The sequence below is a fragment of the Theobroma cacao genome, chromosome 5 (assembly GCF_000208745.1).
Source record: "Theobroma cacao cultivar B97-61/B2 chromosome 5, Criollo_cocoa_genome_V2, whole genome shotgun sequence".
In the NCBI taxonomy this organism is placed as follows: domain Eukaryota; kingdom Viridiplantae; phylum Streptophyta; class Magnoliopsida; order Malvales; family Malvaceae; genus Theobroma; species Theobroma cacao.
In genome coordinates this window covers 37369643-37387656 of record NC_030854.1, presented here as the reverse complement: position 1 = coordinate 37387656, position 18014 = coordinate 37369643, and the positions used below count along the sequence as shown (strand labels likewise).

At 36.8% G+C, this 18014-nt stretch overlaps 5 protein-coding genes and 1 pseudogene across 8 annotated transcripts; 5 read left to right on the top strand and 1 right to left on the bottom strand.

The window, feature by feature from the left end:
- On the bottom strand, positions 871-3167 carry LOC18600288 (PHD finger protein ING2). 2 transcript variants are annotated; one of them, XM_018120679.1, is made up of 7 exons: positions 3031-3165; positions 2828-2899; positions 2544-2746; positions 1973-2036; positions 1616-1872; positions 1460-1498; positions 871-1114 (listed from the first exon to the last, which is right to left on the bottom strand). In XM_018120679.1, the coding sequence occupies exons 1-7, from the start codon at positions 3074-3076 to the stop codon at positions 1004-1006; spliced, it is 792 nt and encodes a 263-aa protein (XP_017976168.1). In that variant the 5' UTR covers positions 3077-3165; the 3' UTR covers positions 871-1003. The 2 variants fall into 2 exon arrangements, with proteins under 2 accessions (XP_017976168.1, XP_017976169.1); XM_018120680.1 differs by lacking the exon at positions 1460-1498 and having other exon boundaries at positions 3031-3167.
- On the top strand, positions 4101-7675 carry LOC18600287 (pentatricopeptide repeat-containing protein At4g13650). The gene is made up of 2 exons (XM_018120544.1): positions 4101-4358; positions 4476-7675. The coding sequence occupies exons 1-2, from the start codon at positions 4239-4241 to the stop codon at positions 7572-7574; spliced, it is 3219 nt and encodes a 1072-aa protein (XP_017976033.1). The 5' UTR covers positions 4101-4238; the 3' UTR covers positions 7575-7675.
- On the top strand, positions 7523-9819 carry LOC108660444 (short-chain type dehydrogenase/reductase-like). Of its 3 annotated transcripts, none has more exons than XM_018120547.1 (3): positions 7523-7674; positions 7999-8166; positions 8890-9819. In XM_018120547.1, exons 1-3 carry the CDS (start codon positions 7614-7616, stop codon positions 9687-9689), a joined length of 1029 nt encoding a protein of 342 aa, XP_017976036.1. In that variant the 5' UTR covers positions 7523-7613; the 3' UTR covers positions 9690-9819. The 3 variants fall into 3 exon arrangements, with proteins under 3 accessions (XP_017976036.1, XP_017976035.1, XP_017976034.1); XM_018120546.1 differs by having other exon boundaries at positions 7996-8166; positions 8893-9819; XM_018120545.1 differs by having other exon boundaries at positions 7996-8166.
- On the top strand, positions 10145-12398 carry LOC18600286 (short-chain type dehydrogenase/reductase). The gene is made up of 2 exons (XM_018122388.1): positions 10145-10740; positions 11499-12398. Exons 1-2 carry the CDS (start codon positions 10355-10357, stop codon positions 11905-11907), a joined length of 795 nt encoding a protein of 264 aa, XP_017977877.1. The 5' UTR covers positions 10145-10354; the 3' UTR covers positions 11908-12398.
- Positions 12501-13659, top strand: LOC108662043 (annotated as a pseudogene).
- LOC18600285 (TATA-box-binding protein) lies at positions 14000-17984 on the top strand. The gene is made up of 9 exons (XM_018121592.1): positions 14000-14605; positions 15807-15894; positions 16010-16081; positions 16238-16288; positions 16438-16482; positions 16614-16706; positions 17130-17231; positions 17312-17385; positions 17501-17984. Coding segments are annotated over exons 1-9 (606 nt in total). The 5' UTR covers positions 14000-14525; the 3' UTR covers positions 17502-17984.

Below are 18014 nucleotides of genomic sequence, written 5' to 3'. Positions count from 1 at the left end.
ACAGATTCAAAAGAGGATAGAAAGTATCAGACATCTGCTAAGAGTCAAAAACTCTCATGAGGTAATGGCAGAAAGATTACTTCTTTTGGGCCACAACCCACCTGAACATTTTTTATGATATTACATATTTGAGGAAAGAATTCAAATTTTAAATCTTTTGAAAATTATAAGCTTGTTTAATGATTTATTTTTGTTATGTAGTCGTATCAAATTTTTAAATTTTTTTTATCAAATATCGATGGTGTTATCAAAACGGATACAAAATTCTCACGATGTAAAGCATAAATGCATTAAGTTTTTTATCGTAAGATTAATAAAATGTGTGACTTTTCGAGATTCATATAATGGTGCAATAATCGTAGATGATATACGCTTTCCATATGTAGACCCCCCTACTGGCATCATAAAAGCAAAGGTGGAGTCCAAGGCTTAAGATATTCTGATCCTTTTCTGTGAGTCCTTTGAGTCTCTGTCTATCAAATAACAGCAGTATAAATTTTAAGACAAGTAGGAAGTGATGATCTGTCATTGAACCTAGAATTGAAACAGATAAAAAGATCATTGAATCATCTGATTGTACCATGCCCAAAGTCAGTTGCAGGTTTTAGTGCAGCATGAATCTCAGCAGTTGAGACAGGTCCAGGTCTTTATTCTGTTAGGTAAGAACATTTAAAGGTAATGAACCAGATGTTCCATGTTTATTACCAAATTTATATCCGTAACTCCTGATGGTATACTTGAGAAGAGATCGTTTGGTTGTTTCGTACGTATGGTCAAGCTCTCGCAACATCTGATCATAAACCATCCATCACAAGTTAAATTTCTCCGCATTTACTCCCACGAATCATCAAATTTAATGGCTCACAGCTCTGTAACAAAACCTATCTCCATTGATTGAATTACAGTTACAATACTTCTTCCTAAATTCTGGAAAAAGATGCTGAAACAGCATAATGAACAATTCACTGAAACATCTCAAATAGTGCAATACATACATGTATCATTATTGACATTGTGGAAGCATTCTACAGGTTGGGCAGTACCACTTTCCCTTGAATCTTGTCTCTGGCGTAAGCCCGACACATGCATAATGGAACCATTCACCTCCTTGACACTGAAGGAACAAATGTGTTAGACAATAAGTACCAAACAAATTCTAAGCAGTCATTGAGTCAAATCATGATGAATAAACAGCAATTAAACTTTTGGGGCGAACAGGGGAGCTCATAATCAAAATATCATGTATTGCAGCACATGTTTGTGCTACATATGCATACTACTCCAACCCCACATTATCTGTCAATTCTTTTGCATAATTCATTATTGTGACACTTAGATGTGATTAATATAAGAAACTTTAATAACTAATAGTTAATTATAGAGAAGTCATATGCAAAGAAATACAAATGCTAGTACATATCAGTACGAAAAAAGAAAGATGCAGAGGAACAGGACTCACATTTTCATTGTCACAGGCAATCATATCTCCAAAAGACACCTAAATAATTGATAAAACAATCCTTCAATTTTGGATCAAAGCTTTTAAATCAAAGAAGCAGTGAAAGCATGCACAACAATAATTAGATGTACAAAATAATGAATAAAAAGGCAGAACCTGGTGGCAGACACAATAAGTAGGTTCATTTGGATCAATAGGCTGTTCTACATCAAGAGGGGTAGCAAAGTCCTTCTTATGGCTCCCTGGAGGAGGCATGAGTTCAAAGTCCCTATCACGCTCTCGATCCCAATCTCTATCCCTGTATTCTAGCCTCTTTGATTGAGGTGTTCCGTAAAAGTGCTTGCGTTTCTCAAGCTTAGGAACAATAGGTAAAGGAGGAAGAATGGCAGGCTCATCTGGTGGTATCTTTCCTTCTGATAAAATTGCAGGAAGAAAAAGCATGGTGACAAATTTATCACCTGAGGCAGTATTTTATCCATCAAAGATGAACAATTTTGATTGCAATTACTGTACCTTGCTTTAGATCTTCTGCAAAGTAGGTCAAATCCTCGTCAAGACGTTTTACATGGCTATCTATCTGAAGTACGTTTCAGATATCAGAATTTTGTGAGCTTTAATCATAATATAATTCACAAAAACCAACAGTAGCTAGTGAAGCTATATATATATAGATATTATATATAAGAAACCGGACCAATGGGTCTAGAATACATTGCATCCATAATTGTGGATGAACAAGAAACAAAAATCTAATTTGTCTTATAGAGGGGAAGTAAGCACGAGAAATTATCAGTGATAAAAACTATCTTGTTAGTCGCAAATGAATTGAATTAGTGTCCAGAAACTATGCCTTTTTGCAGCTTGAACCAAAGTTCTGGTGCTTGCCAGTCATACATTTTAGTGACTGAGTAAAAGCCACTTAGATAGACTTTGAAATAATTATTTTGATTTTGTAACCGATGAGGCCATGAATTCAGATATGCTGGTTAAAAAGGTGCACAAGATTAGTAATTCCATTGCTTTCTACACCATCATACATACCACAAAGCAATGCACAGTCAATCACAAACACAATGGAACTCACCAAATCGTAAGCTTGTCGTGCCAACAGAACCTTCTCGGTGCACAAGCTCAATGCATTTTCTTGACTTGCCTCTATATCCTTCCTCATTTTCTCAATAGTGTCCTCATCTTCATGACTATTATTAAAATAACTATTTCCATTCCCTCTTTTCGCCGCCAATCCTAGACAATACTTAGTTTGCTGCCTTGTATGATTAATCATAGCTTCCCAAAAAAAAAAATTCAATTAAAATCCCCAAATTGAAAACCCTAATTTTTTAAAAACCATAAATCATATAGGCTTACATTGGGACCGTTCATCGAGTTCTCGGATTGTATTCAGGAGTCTCTGAAGCTCAGCTGGCAATGTGCTTGCGTCTATTGGAAATTAAAAAAAATTTGAAACTTCAAATTAAGACATGAAATTCAAGCTCGAAATTAACTTTAAAAAACCTAAAACAATAAAAGTTTTTTGTGAGAAATTTAATCAATTCGAGATTGGCACTTACACTCCAGATAATCGTCTACATAGACGCCGGTTCTTGCGATTGCCATTCTAGGTCAGGAATTTGGGGGTTCTAGGGTTTTGATTTGGAAGATCTAGCGAATTTAATTTTTTTTTCCCGTTCTAGGTTTTCTGCTGGGGATTAAAGACGAAGGAGAAGAAAAAAACGAGGTCGTTTTAGCAGGGTAAATATCAAGAAGCCTTTTGACCGTTGTAAAGGCGGGGAATTCCGGCGGATGGTAAATAATAAATATTATAAATTATAATTGAAGAGAAAACAAATTATTTGAGGACTTTATTTACATTTATTTACTAATTTTTTGCTTTCTAATTTTTTTTACTTTACTATTTCTTGACCTAAACTGAAATAAAAATAACAAACAAGATTTTTAAAAAATAAGAAAATAAAAGAAGTATATAGTAAATGCAAGTTTATTCATAATAAACCATAAACCTTATTCGAATTTTAAACTTGATATTTGTGTCTGTCTCAAGCTTTATTTCATATACTTGATTAAAAATACTCATTATCATCTCTAATTTACCTAATTAAAAATTTACCTTTCATAGCGAGATAAATAAAAAATTCTAATTATATCTTATGACATGTTATTATCAAAATTAAACCTTTAAATAACAAAAATTTAAAACCCAATTTATATCAAGCATCACAATTTAAAATAACAAATTAAGAATTAAATTACAATTGTATCTTTATCTAAATTTTCACCTATACTTTTTTTTACTCTAAATTTTTATGAATTCATATTTAATGTATTATCTATCGATGTATAATACGTACATATTATTAGTAAATCAAATATTATTATTTTGTTAATAAATAAATTTAAAATTTTTAAAAATAAATTATTATAATTTTATAAATATGATATAATATTTTGTAATTATATAAATATTATACATTGATTATGCATCAAATATAAATTTTATTTTTATTTTTTATGATAAAACAAAATTTTAAAAAACATGAAATATTTTTTTTTTTTTTAACTCTACCAATGCAATAACGACATGTCGTTTTTAGTTATTCTTGTGCTTTTGGCGCCAGTCGACAGAGCAAAGCAAAACCACTAGCAATCCATAAACCTAGCAAAACTCTATGATATCTCACTGATATCTTTAAAACCTTTGGCAGAAACTCTTTGCAAAGTTGATGCTCAATCCAATACTCAAAAACCCAACAATAATCCCATGTTTCTTAACCAACTTTCTCTTCATGGTACCTCTACTTATTCCTTCTTTTACCACTTCCCTTCCCTTAAACTCAAACCCCACCAAATCTCTTTTAACCACTCCCAAAACTTCCAAAAGGTAATGCTTCTTATTTTTTTTTCTTTTTAATTAGTTATTCATTGACTTCTGTTATAACCCATTTCTTTTTTTCTTATTATATCTCATTTTCTGCTCTTATTTTTCGAAATTTTGCAGTATTTTAATAGGAAATGGAGCAGACTGAGATTAGCTTGTTTTAATACCAATGCTATTTCTAATTCCTTTGATGAGCTTTCTATTGAAGAAAATGAAGGGAATTCGAAGGAAGTTTCTTTCTTGTATTGGATGGAAAATAGAGGTGTAAAAGCCAATCAACAAACTTTTCTTTGGCTTTTAGAAGGGTGTTTAAATTCTGGGTCTATAGAGCAAGGAAAGAAGCTTCATGGGAAGATTTTGAAGATGGGTTTTAGTAAAGAACATGTTTTATCTGAAAAGCTCATGGATTTGCATATTGCTTCAGGTGATTTAGACGCTGCAATCAACGTTTTTGATGATATGCCAAAAAGAAATGTTTTTTCTTGGAATAAAATGATTTCTGGGTTTATTTCAAAGAAACTGACTAATAAAGTATTGAGATTTTATTCAAGGATGGTAGTTGAAAATGTGAATCCTAATGAGAGAACATTCGCCGGAATTTTAAAGGCCTGTAGCGGTAGTAATGTTTGGTTTGAGTATGTTGAACAAATTCATGCTAGGATCATTCGTCATGGTTTTGGTTTTAGCTCCTTTGTTTGTAACCCATTGATTGATTTGTACACAAAAAATGGATTTATAGATTCTGCTATAAAGGTATTTGACAAACTATATGTGAAAGATAGTGTTTCGTGGGTGGCTATGATCTCTGGCTTATCTCAAAATGGATATGAAGAGCAAGCTATTTTGTTGTTTTCTGAGATGCATATATCGGGAATTTGCCCTACTCCATATGTATTTTCAAGTGTTTTAAGTGCTTGCACAAAAATAGAGTTCTTTAAGCTGGGGGAGCAGCTCCATAGTCTTGTTTTCAAACAGGGATTTTCTTCTGAGACTTATGTCTGCAATGCTTTAGTAACTTTGTATTCACGCTCTGGGAGTCTAGTGTCTGCAGAACAAATTTTCAGCAATATGCAGCTTCGGGATGGAGTTACTTATAACTCACTGATCTCTGGGTTAGCACAGTGTGGATATAGTGATAGAGCTCTAGAATTGTTTGAGAAAATGCATCATGATTGCTTGAAACCCGACTGTGTTACAGTTGCCAGTCTTTTGGGTGCCTGTGCATCTCTCGGAGCCTTATATACAGGGAAACAGCTTCACTCATATGCTATAAAGGCAGGATTTTCTATGGACATAATTGTTGAAGGTTCTCTGCTAGATCTTTATGTTAAATGCTCTGATATAGAAACTGCATATGAGTTCTTTAGTACAACAGAGACTGAAAATGTTGTTTTATGGAATGTGATGCTTGTTGCATATGGGCAGTTAGATAATCTCAGTGAGTCTTTTCATATATTTAGACAGATGCAAATTGAAGGATTGGTGCCTAACCAATTTACCTATCCAAGTATTTTAAGAACTTGCACCTCACTAGGAGCTCTTGACTTAGGAGAGCAGATTCATTCTCAAGTTATTAAAACTGGTTTTCAGTATAATGTGTATGCCTGTAGTGTACTAATTGACATGTATGCTAAGCTTGGAAAACTAGAAACTGCCTTAGAAATTCTCAGAAAGCTTCCTGAGGAAGATGTAGTTTCTTGGACAGCTATGATTGCAGGGTATACACAGCATGATATGTTTTATGAAGCTCTTGAACTTTTTGGAGAAATGCTGAACCGAGGGATCCAATCTGACAACATAGGACTTTCAAGTGCAATCAGTGCATGTGCTGGTATTCAAGCACTCAGTCAAGGACAACAAATTCATGCCCAATCTTTTCTCTCTGGTTTCTCAGATGATCTTTCAATTGGCAATGCACTTGTGAGTCTTTATGCTAGATGCAGTCAGAGGCAAGATGCATACAAAGCATTCAAAAAAATTGATAATAAAGATAATATATCATGGAATGCGTTGATATCAGGATTCACACAAAGTGGCTTCTGTGAGGAAGCATTGCAGGTTTTTTCTCAGATGAATAAAGCTGGATTGGAAGCTACTTTATATACTTGTATCTCCTCTGTTAGTGCTGCTGCTAATACTGCTAATATAAAACAAGGAAAGCAGATCCATGCGATGATCATAAAAAAAGGGTATGACTTGGAAATTGAAGCGTCTAATGTTTTGATTACATTGTATGCAAAGTGCGGTAGCATTGATGATGCAAAAAAAGAATTTTTGGAAATCCCTGAAAAAAATGAAGTTTCATGGAATGCCATGATCACGGGCTATTCTCAACATGGATATGGCATTGAGGCAATAGATCTCTTTGAGAAGATGAAACAGGTTGGTGTGACACCAAATCCTGTCACTCTCGTGGGTGTTTTATCAGCTTGTAGTCATGTGGGTTTGGTGGATGAAGGCCTTGATTACTTTGACTCCATGAGCAAAGAACATGGCTTAGTGCCTAAACCCGAACATTATGCTTGTGTTGTTGATCTTCTTGGCCGAGCTGGTCTTTTGTGCCGTGCAAGAAAATTTGTAGAGGATATGCCTATTGAACCAGATGCCATCATTTGGAGGACCCTCTTAAGTGCTTGTGCAGTTCATAAGAATGTAGACATTGGAGAATTTGCTGCTCATCATCTTCTTAAACTGGAACCTCAAGACTCAGCAAGTTATGTCCTCCTTTCTAATTTATATGCAGTGTCTAAGAAATGGGATTCTAGGGACCAGACAAGGCAAATGATGAAAGAAAGAGGTGTGAAAAAGGAGCCTGCTCAGAGCTGGATTGAGGTTAAAAATTCAATCCATGCATTTTTTGTAGGTGACCGGCTCCATCCACTGGCTGAGAAGATATATGAGCACTTAGAGGATCTTAATAAACGAGCAGCTGAAATTGGTTATGTCCAAGACCGTTATAGCCGTTTCAGTGATGTGGAACAAGGACAGAAGGACCCGACTGTGCATATTCACAGTGAGAAGCTAGCTATTGCTTTTGGGCTCCTTAGTTTGCCCAGTGCAATTCCTGTTCGTGTGATTAAGAATCTTCGTGTGTGTAATGATTGCCATAATTGGATCAAGTTTGTGTCCAAGATATCTAATCAACTGATTATAGTACGAGATGCATACCGGTTTCATCATTTTGAAGGTGGCTCTTGTTCATGCAGAGATTACTGGTAAACTAACATTGAAATTGGGTGGCCTAATGGGGCTTTGAAAATGCACCTTGATTTGATGCCTGAGGATGATTTTGTGCTTCATTTAGTCACAATTCATTGTGGTAAGCATTATGCCTTCTTTAATTATCTTCATATAAGACTGCACAGATTCTTTATGTGCTGTAATTTCAAAACTTCTTGTTATCAAGTGCTATCTTCTACTTTCGTAGTTCTTGCTCTGGTTTATTGTATATTCTATAAGATGCTTCCTTCAAGACCTGAGCTGTCTGATCATTATTTAATAGTGGTGTTTGCTTGTGCAAAGATAACTGGTAAATTTTGCATATATTTTGAGCCACCTCCTCAAAAGCTTGTGAAGCATTTTTCATTTTCTAATGACGATCATTTGCTTTATTTTCATTCTCTTTATTTTTCTTTGCAAGGAGAAAACATCAAGAGTACATTTGATGAGCTTATTCTGTTTGAGCCTCACTTCCCTGTTTCCGCTACTGGGTTGAAGTTTGAAAAAGTTCAAGATGCAACAACTAGTATATCTCACTGTCGCTGTCTCTCGAGAAAACCAGAAGCTATCTGCTCTGATGTTAGACAAGAAGGTAACATTTTCCTCCTAAGCACCAACCTTGGAGTTTTAAACCTTAAAAAGAAATAGAGAGGGAAAGAGCATGTGTACACTGAACTCTATCCTAGGTCCATATCTTTTACCAGCCTCCTGCTAATTGTTTTATGGTATATCTAATAGTTTTTTTAATAAAACCTATTCTGCTCCACAGTCATATATGCGTCATGGAATACGTATACTCACTCCCCAAACAACCCTTTCTTTTGCTTTGTTTTATGGTGCATTTAACCTGCCTAGCTAAAACCATGACAGTGTGTGATTTGTTTAATACTATAAAGTTTTTTGTTTTATTTTTGCTGAAATATTATAATAGAAAATTGATTGACATTTACGCAAATCAATCTCTTTTCTGAAGTTTCAATAAAGAACTTGAAACTCTAGCTACATTAAAGAGTTTGTTCAAAGATGCCAATTGACTTTCGTTTTATAGTAATTTTGTTGTCTAGTGCAAAGGCTGAATTATTTTCCATTCCTATTTCACCTCTGGCAATGGGTGCAATTTTTTGAAACTGTCACAGTATACTTTCACGTCAGAGCCTTGACCTGCTACAAATCATTAAAGCCCCTCAGTCCAGATTTCATTTTGTTCTGATCAGATATAGATATTATTGACACCCATCCATTTCCAAATCCCAACATATAAGTGCTCTTTCCAGTTTTTCTCATTTCCAAACTCACCATTTCACCATTTTGGCAGCAGAAACAGCCATGGAGGAATCATCATCTTCCCTTTCGCTCAAGGACCGGGTAGCAATAGTAACTGGCGGCTCTCGTGGAATTGGCCGTGCCATTGCCATTCACCTCCATTCTCTTGGTGCAAGAGTTGCACTCAATTATGCTTCAAACTCTACACAAGCTGATCTTTTGGCATCTGAACTGAATGCCTCTTATACTCCTGAACATCCAAGAGCAGTTGCTATCAAAGCTGATGTTTCGGATCCTGAGCAAGTCAAGCCACTCTTTGATAGAGCTGAACAAGAATTTGGCTCAAAGATACATATCCTTGTCAACTGTGCTGGGGTGATGGATCAAAAGTATCCAACCTTGGCAAATACAACAATCGAGGATTGGGATACAACATTTAATATCAACACTAAAGGATCATTCCTATGTTGTCGTGAGGCAGCCAATCGCTTGACACGTGAAGGTGGTGGAAGAATCATAATGATCTCCACCTCTCTCGTGGGATCTCTCCTACCAGGATACGCAGCTTATGTTGCTTCCAAGGCAGCTGTTGAGGCTATGACGAAGATATTGGCTAAGGAGCTCAAAGGCACAAGAATAACTGCTAATTGTGTTGCTCCAGGACCAGTAGCCACAGAGTTGTTCTTTGCTGGTAAAACCGAAGAAACCATCAAGAGATTTGCGGATGCTTGCCCTTTAGGTCGATTAGGTGAGCCCAAGGATATAGCAGGGATAGTGGGATTTTTATCTAGTGATGCTGGAGAGTGGACCAATGGGCAGGTAATCAGAGTCAATGGAGGAGTTGTTGTATAAACAGCGTCATGCTGCTCTCTCTCCTTTTCTTTTCCTCTTTGATCTTGATGAATGGTTTTTCCCCCATGTTTCATAGTATTATTTTATCAATAAATAAATAGCACTGGAAGCTGGAAATTTTCTCTGTTAATTATGGTAGAAAAATAATTTTCATAACTTCTACATCTTAAATTGTTATCAAATGGAACTCAACTCAAGAAATGAGCTTAACCCCTTAACCCCTAGAGCTAAAACTTGCCAACTTTAGATTCTGATACCAAAATGGTGAACCATATGAGATGAGACATGAGAGATTCAAAAAGCCATTACAGTTCCAATTCTCTTCTCCATTGCCTTGTACTTTTGTACTCTAGTAAGCCTTGGAAGTATCCATTTTTAGAAATATCATGTGGTATGGATGTAAGTCACCAGTCAACCAAGCAGTAAATGTGCTCCAACAGGACAACTGGTTAAAAAAGGACCAACAAGGAAACAAGGACAATATCAACTCAAACGCTACTTCTGGCACAATAAAGATAAGGTAACAAGTAGCAATTCCTGAAAACAGTAGATTTCAGAATCTCAAAACTCTTTCCACCTTTCATTAAATACTATACAAAACCCAAATTTTCAGTATCTCTCTCATTTCTTCAATTTCTTCCAAGTTTTAATCTTTTTTGATTCCCATGGCTTCCACCACCACCAGCACCAACCCTCTCCCACTCAAAGATCGAGTTGCTATAGTAACCGGGTCATCTCGTGGCATGGGCAGAGTTATAGCCACTCACCTGGCTGAACTCGGTGCCAAACTCGTTATCAATTACACCTCGAGCTCCGAACAAGCCGATCGCGTAGCTACCCAGATCAATACTCGTTACCCTGGTGACAGCCCCCGAGCTGTTACGGTCAAAGCGGATGTTTCGGACCCCGCCCAGGTCAAGCTTTTGTTTGACTCGGCTGAGCAGGCGTTTGGCTCGGAGATTCACGTCCTGGTGAACTCAGCTGGAGTGTTGGATCCTAAGTACCCCAAAATTGCCGACACTTCCTTGGAGGACTTTGACCGCATTTTCAGGTACTCATGTCACTTGTACAAAATTTTATGATTTTGATTAAAAATATGAGAAATTTAGAATTTGCTTAGTAGATTGGAGTTAACTATGGAGAAATGTGGAACATTATTTTGCAGTGGTAGTTTTCTTGGGGTGAAGAACATTATCTTAATTGATTGGTCAATGGGAAAATAAGGATGCAAATTCTGAAATTAAGGGGTTTACTTTGTTTAGGAATTGGAAGTTATGTCTTAGAATCATGTGACTATGCACATGTTGTTAAGACTCAGTGCACAATGTCATAAATCAGCTAGTTTGGGTGTTCATATAAAACAAATAGTATTAAGAGTCTAATACATACCATACTGCTGAAGTTCAGACCTCTTGGTCAATCTCTTGGTATGAAGAACAAGTAATATCCATTGATAAATTAGGTTGATTACTGCAAAATTGTAGGTTTTAATAGCCTGTAGTTGTAAGTATACATGGAATTTTAGACATGCTGCAGGTGGCATGGTACCATAACAAGTCGTAAAAATACCCTGCTTTTTCCTTAATGCTCCATAGATTTCTGTTACGGTAAGGGTCATTTACAGGCTTTTGCATTTGAGTATTGGAATCCATATCGGTGAGATGCAACATGTTAAGAGATTATAGACATTTTGAGGTGGCTGCATTCACTGAAATTCTTATTTGTGCTTTGATGTAATTGAGGCGAAAGAAAGTTAGATTCATTTCTTGAGTACCCTTACCTTATTTAGTTCTGCATATGTTGTTTTAGTGTAAACACGAGAGGGGCATTCTTGTGCGCCAAGGAAGCAGCAAATAGGCTGAAACGTGGTGGTGGAGGGCGAATTATATTGCTGTCATCGTCAATGGTGGCTGCTCTAAGGCCTGGATTTGGAGCATACGCAGCGTCAAAGGCAGCAATAGAGGCAATGATAAAAATAATGGCAAAGGAACTCAAGGGGGCTGGCATCACTGCAAACTGTGTGGCACCAGGGCCAATTGCAACAGAGATGTTCTTTGCAGGGAAGAGTGAAGAAATGGTGCAGAGAGTGATCGATGAGTGTCCACATAATCGGCTTGGTCAGAGTGATGATGTTGCCCCTGTTGTTGGGTTCTCGGCTACTGATGCTAGTGACTGGGTTAATGGGCAGATCATTCGTGTTAATGGTGGCTATGTATGATTACTTATCACATCATGCCACATGCATTGTGAAGATCAAGGACCAAATCCATACAGACAAGATACGATGATATCTTGTGAAGACAAATTTAGACAATGGATTTTTGTAATATCTCACCCCTTTCCTTCTCTAAATCAGGGACTTCCATTATAGTTAACAGCTCTTTTATGCCTATTTAGTCTTCTGCAATACCTCCTGCTGCACAATAGTGGATTGTTTGTAAATACTTCATATCAGTAAGATGATTGTGTCTGAGTCATAACAGGGAAGCAAAGTTCTGCCCTTGCTGGTTAGTCAATCCTTGCTTCTTAACAGAGTTTCTATTCATGGATTTGCAAACGTTCAATATGCTTAGCTGCTTTGTTCATCGTTTCTTTATCCAGTCAGGTTTAGTAGGTTTTGCCGTTGGCATCCACTAATTGTAAGCGAAAATTGTGTACTTTCGACTCCATTATTTCTCATGGAATTCCAGTTGAGTTTTTTTTATATCATTTATTACAGTCTCATTTCTAATTCAAAAATCAGAAAAATATTTTTATTTATAAATTTTAAATTTATTTTATCTCTTATTTATACAAAATTCACGATTCAGACAGTGTACATGGAACTCAACGCAAGCCCTTGGTGATTTATGCTCAGTAATCCTTCAATTTCAGTCCTCTTCTTTGTCAGGACTATTTTTGCCACTTTGACGCACTTTGTGACTTCATCAAACAGATATTTTTTTCTGCTTCCAATGGTTCCTTGTCGCCACTCGACATGTCACATCTAGTTTCAGACCCACTCAAAAAGCTGACAACTGCTTTTCTTGTTCCATTTTGATCATGTTACACTCTTCTTAGTGGACCACCGGTACTGCACCATGGCTACCAGCACCAGTGGCAATCCCATCCCAAACTCATCTCTCCCTCTACATGACCGAGTAGCTATAGTCACCGGTGCCTCCCGCGGCATCGGCCGAGCCATAGCTCTCCATCTGGCCTCCCTTGGAGCCAAACTAGTCATCAATTACACGTCCAACAAGGTCCAAGCAGATCTTGTGACGGCAGAGATTAATTCTTCTTTTCTTGGTAACACCCCACTAGCCTTGACAGTCCAAGCCGATGTCTCCGATCCTAGCCAGGTCAAGTCCCTCTTCGACATAGCTGAACAGTTCTTTAACTCCCAGCCCTACATCTCGGTCAACTCAGCTGGTGTTAGCAACGATAAGGGTATCTCCGTAGCCGACACTCCAGTGGAAGAGTTCGATAGAATCCTGAGGTAACAATGCTATGCTAACAAGTCCAAGAACGTAAGATCGTGTATGAGTTAAATAGATTATGAAGTTATACATCATATTTCATTTCACTGTAAACACAAGGGGGGCTTTCTTATGCTCCAAGGAAGACCGCAAACTGTGTGTCACCAGGGCCAATTGCAACAGATACGTAGTTTGCAGGTAAGACAGAGGAAATGGTGCAGAGAGCAATCGATGAGTGCCCACATGGCCGGCTTGGCCAGAGCCAGGATGTTGCCCCCGTTGTTGGGTTCTTGGCCACTGATGCTAGCGAATGGGTTAATGGTCAGGTCATTCGTGTTAATGGTGGCTTTATCTGATACTTACATAAAATGTGCCATTTATGTTAATTTTAAAGCATATCAGAAAAGAAAAAATATGGGATAAGCAGTACAAGACCCTCTTACTTATTCCATATTAGATTCTGTAACATTCTTTTTCACTTTGAATTTACGATACGCTGGTTATTCGATCAATTGGAATACTTGACTTGATATCGAAATCGAGTTCAGATTAAATTTGATATCGTTTTATCACGAGCAAGGCTAAGATGGTAATTAAAGCCCACCAAGCCAAAAAAATCCAAGCCCACAAAACTAAAAGCAACCCATCAACAAAAGAGGGCAAAATCTTGAATCAGCCCTTTGGGAACAATTCCCATGGAAATATCCGAATCTACCCTTCCAGAAACTTGTAAGAAAAGAAAAATCACATGAAAACATTGCTTGTCTCAGCTCTTTCCCAACATAACCGGCAACAACCGGTAACTCGTGCGGGTTAACCGGCTAATGGAGTCAACGTCTATAAATATGGCGATCTAGGGTACAAAATGCCAACACGATTGAACCACCGCCTCTCTCTTTCTTTTATAAACCTAACTCTCAAAAACCTCATCATCAAAACGAGACCTCTCAAAATCCAAATCCTTTTCTGTCTTCCTCTCCTTCTCTTATATATACTCGAACGAACAAAAACCTATAAAGGACTCTTCTGTTCAAACACTTTCCCTCTATTTTCCCTCCCATTTTTGTTGATTTACCCCTTTAAATTCCCTAATTTTTGATTTTTTTCCTCTTCAAAAAGGTGTTGAATTTAATTAGATTTGGGTAAAATTGGATCTGTTTGTTTAATTTTGGGTATTCTCTTCATTCCCTCCAAAGTTTGTAGATTTACCCCTTTTGAAACTCTAATTTCTGTTAAACGTCTTGAATTTGATAGATTTGGGTTGAAATTGGATCTGGGTTTCTTGATTTCTGGAATTTAGAGAAGAACCCAGAAATTTTTTGGGGAAACTTTTGGTGGGTTTCTTTTTGGGTATTTCGGGTGAGGAACAAAAAGGAGAATGGCAGAACAAGGTGGCTTGGAAGGGAGCCAGCCAGTGGATCTTTCCAAGCACCCATCTGGCATTGTTCCCACTCTTCAGTAAGTCTTCTTTTTGCCTCTCTTGTCTTAAATTTTGACACGTGTAATTTTTTCTTTGTGTATAAACGTATATATGCTTAAGATTTGGTTGACTGGGTTAGTGGATGGGGCGGATCTCTTAGGTGTTATTGGACGTGGGTTTTAATTAAATCGTTGGAAAAAAAGTGTTTTTGGGATATGGGTCTGTGAGATTTTTTGAGTTGAATGGGATGTGATTTGGCTGAGCAGATTGTCTGCATAGGGCTGATCTTTGGGTTTTGGAGACAGGTAGTCAATTAAATCATTCTGAAAAGGGTGTTTTTATGGATATGTGAGTGACATGTAATTCATGCTTGACCTTTTGATGATGAGAGAAGTTTGTGGATAGGTGCTTCTAGTGTAGGGTTGTGCAAGGGTATTGGTATTGGAGATGGTTTTGATTGGATTGTGGTAAGAAGAAGGTGGAATTAGGGGATATCCGATGTGAGCTTGTGGTGTTTGTGTATGTTGAAAAGAGTGTAAAGAAATTGATTTTTCTTGTAAAGGATTTGTTTTTGTTTGTAAAGAAATTGATTTTTCTTGAGTGTGCCCTTATTGAAATTTCAAGGACATTTAAGCATGACTTTGTAATCTATTAACTGAAAGATTTGAGTAGATTTGGATTAATTCTGGTTCATGTTTTCTTTATTGTACATGATATAGTAGTTGAGTGTCTTAGATATGGATGGTGGGTAATTCAATAAGGTGAGTAATAATATAAATAACAACAAATGTCATAACTTAAGCATGGCCCGCCAGCTTGTGAGCGAAAGAATATACCACTTGAACTCAACTGGTTTAACCACGTATTACACTTCAGTCTTGTTTTTAAGTGGAATTGGCTAGCCCAATAAATTGTAAGGGGCTTGACTTGTTTTAAGCCTGATTGCAAGACATTAACTGATCTTAATGGGAGGTTGAAAACTGTTGCATTTGGCAAAATTTCTTTACTAGAGCTAAGACTTGTCAGAAGTTTTGCATCGGAGCATATATCTTTTCTGTGCTTGTAAAGTTGTAATGATTCTTCAACTAAGTGTGAATCCATATTAAAACTTTTAAGAAAAGCAAAAGATGGAAGTTTCTTTTAACTTCTATTAGAATTGTGCTCTTAATCCCTTATAGATTGGGTTTTGACTGCAGTTGATATCTGGAAATCTTAGTATTAGCCTTACTGTGTTTCTAGGAACATTGTATCGACTGTGAACTTAGACTGCAAGTTGGATCTTAAGCAAATTGCTCTGCAAGCACGAAATGCAGAATACAATCCTAAGGTATACAGGGGATGGTTAAATTTTAGTAATATTTGTTTTTTTTTGTTTGTGCAGCTTCTGATGCTGCTGTTGTTATGTGGCTGCTAACCCATTTATTTATAAAATGACCGTACAGCGTTTTGCTGCTGTCATTATGAGAATCAGGGAGCCTAAAACTACAGCTTTGATTTTTGCTTCTGGAAAGATGGTAATTTCTTTCTTATTGGAAATTACACATATGTATTTATTCGGTTGTTGTAAATTATTTAGTAAATAATTAGTGCTTGCACCAATTGTTTGAGCCTAAGCATGTTGTTATTGTTCAATTATTGATATACTAAAACAGTTTGCCTTGCTTCTTCAGGTCTGTACTGGTGCCAAAAGCGAACAGCAGTCTAAATTGGCCGCAAGGAAGGTATATATTTTTCTTTGAGATGCTTGTCATTTAATTCTGTTTGTGAACCATGTTAGAGGTCATTTAGATTGGTGATATTTATTCTTATCATTAGCATAGGTGGATGCAATCATGAAGTTGGCCAACTAACATTATTTTTGTGCTTTCAGTATGCCAGAATCATCCAAAAGCTTGGTTTTCCTGCTAAGTTTAAGGTACTTACACTATTTCTTCCCTTTTGTCTCATGCAAAACATGTTAATAAAATCACATGTATGGGCTCATATTCCTCCTTCAATGGTATTTTTCCATCCTTGTTTTTTTACCATCTTTGTTGTGATCGACAGGACTTCAAAATTCAGAACATTGTTGGGTCCTGTGATGTCAAATTCCCTATCCGACTTGAAGGTCTTGCATACTCCCATGGTGCCTTTTCAAGTGTAAGTGGTGGTCATTGTTCATTGAGTAGTTTCCTTTTATATAAGAACACTGTATATGCATGTTTCTAGGTGGGCATTTGGGATCCTCAGGTTTGAGTGCCTGACTGCCTGTGCCCTTTTCTATGTGTGCATGCAGTATGCACGTACTAAGTCTTTTTCTGTGAGCCTTTTAAATTTGACTTACTGGCCCTTATAGCTGTTAAGCCCAGGGGATGATGGTTAAAATTTTCAGTAAATTTACTTTAAAACATAAATTGCAACAAAGTTAAACAGCATTGATAACATGAAGATAAGTTTGGGCTTGTAATTCTTAGATTTCGTTCTTTTGGGTACAAGTGTAGATAATAGAGACATGTTTGTTGATGTCAAGACTTGTTTGTTTTGATCAAGGATTGGAACTTATTTTAATGTGTTTTAACGCAGTATGAGCCAGAACTATTTCCAGGCCTGATCTATCGAATGAAACAACCGAAGATTGTACTTCTTATTTTTGTGTCAGGGAAGATTGTGATCACTGGTGCTAAGGTGATTATTAAGCCTTTGTTCATCTCTTATGCATGCTCACTCTGGTGGAATTACTAATTCTCTTTATTTGACTGTCACAGGTGAGAGATGAGACATACACAGCCTTTGAGAATATATATCCTGTCCTTACGGAGTTCAGGAAGAACCAGCAATGGTAGGAAGCTACACCTATCTTTCTCTCTGAAGTGATTGACTAGTGTTACCTCTTTCATTTATTGCATAAGAATGTTTTGAAAATGGCCTCTGACTGATCCTTAATTCGCTGACAGATATACATACGAATGGGACCTTGACTCTGTTGTGGATAGTGGGTTTTTCTCTGCCATGGTGGTGGGAGTTGGATTTGAAGTGTGAATATATGAAGAATGGGGGATTGGCACATGGCTTTTTGGCTGTGGTTGTCATATGGGGTTGTCTGTTTTCCTTAAAAGAACTTTTAGTCTTGATCTATTACCCTTCCAGCACTTACAGGGATGCAAATCATCGTGTAATTAGTAATCTGGGAGGGAAGGAGCAGACTGAAAGGAACATCAGGGTTACCTGTTGTAGACATTTTATTTAAATAATAGAGACTTCATTCCAATTTTGACCCTTGACACTCTTTATTCTAGGTTGGCATGTTTGCTGAAAACTATACCATATTATTAATTTGTACCTCCTGTGTTAGAAAATGCTGAAACCTTGTAAATTAGATTTTAGAGAAAGAAGAAAAACTTGGAAATATATGTAATGTTACTTGATTGACACTTTTCATTTTTGCCTTTTATTCTTTCATTTGGATGT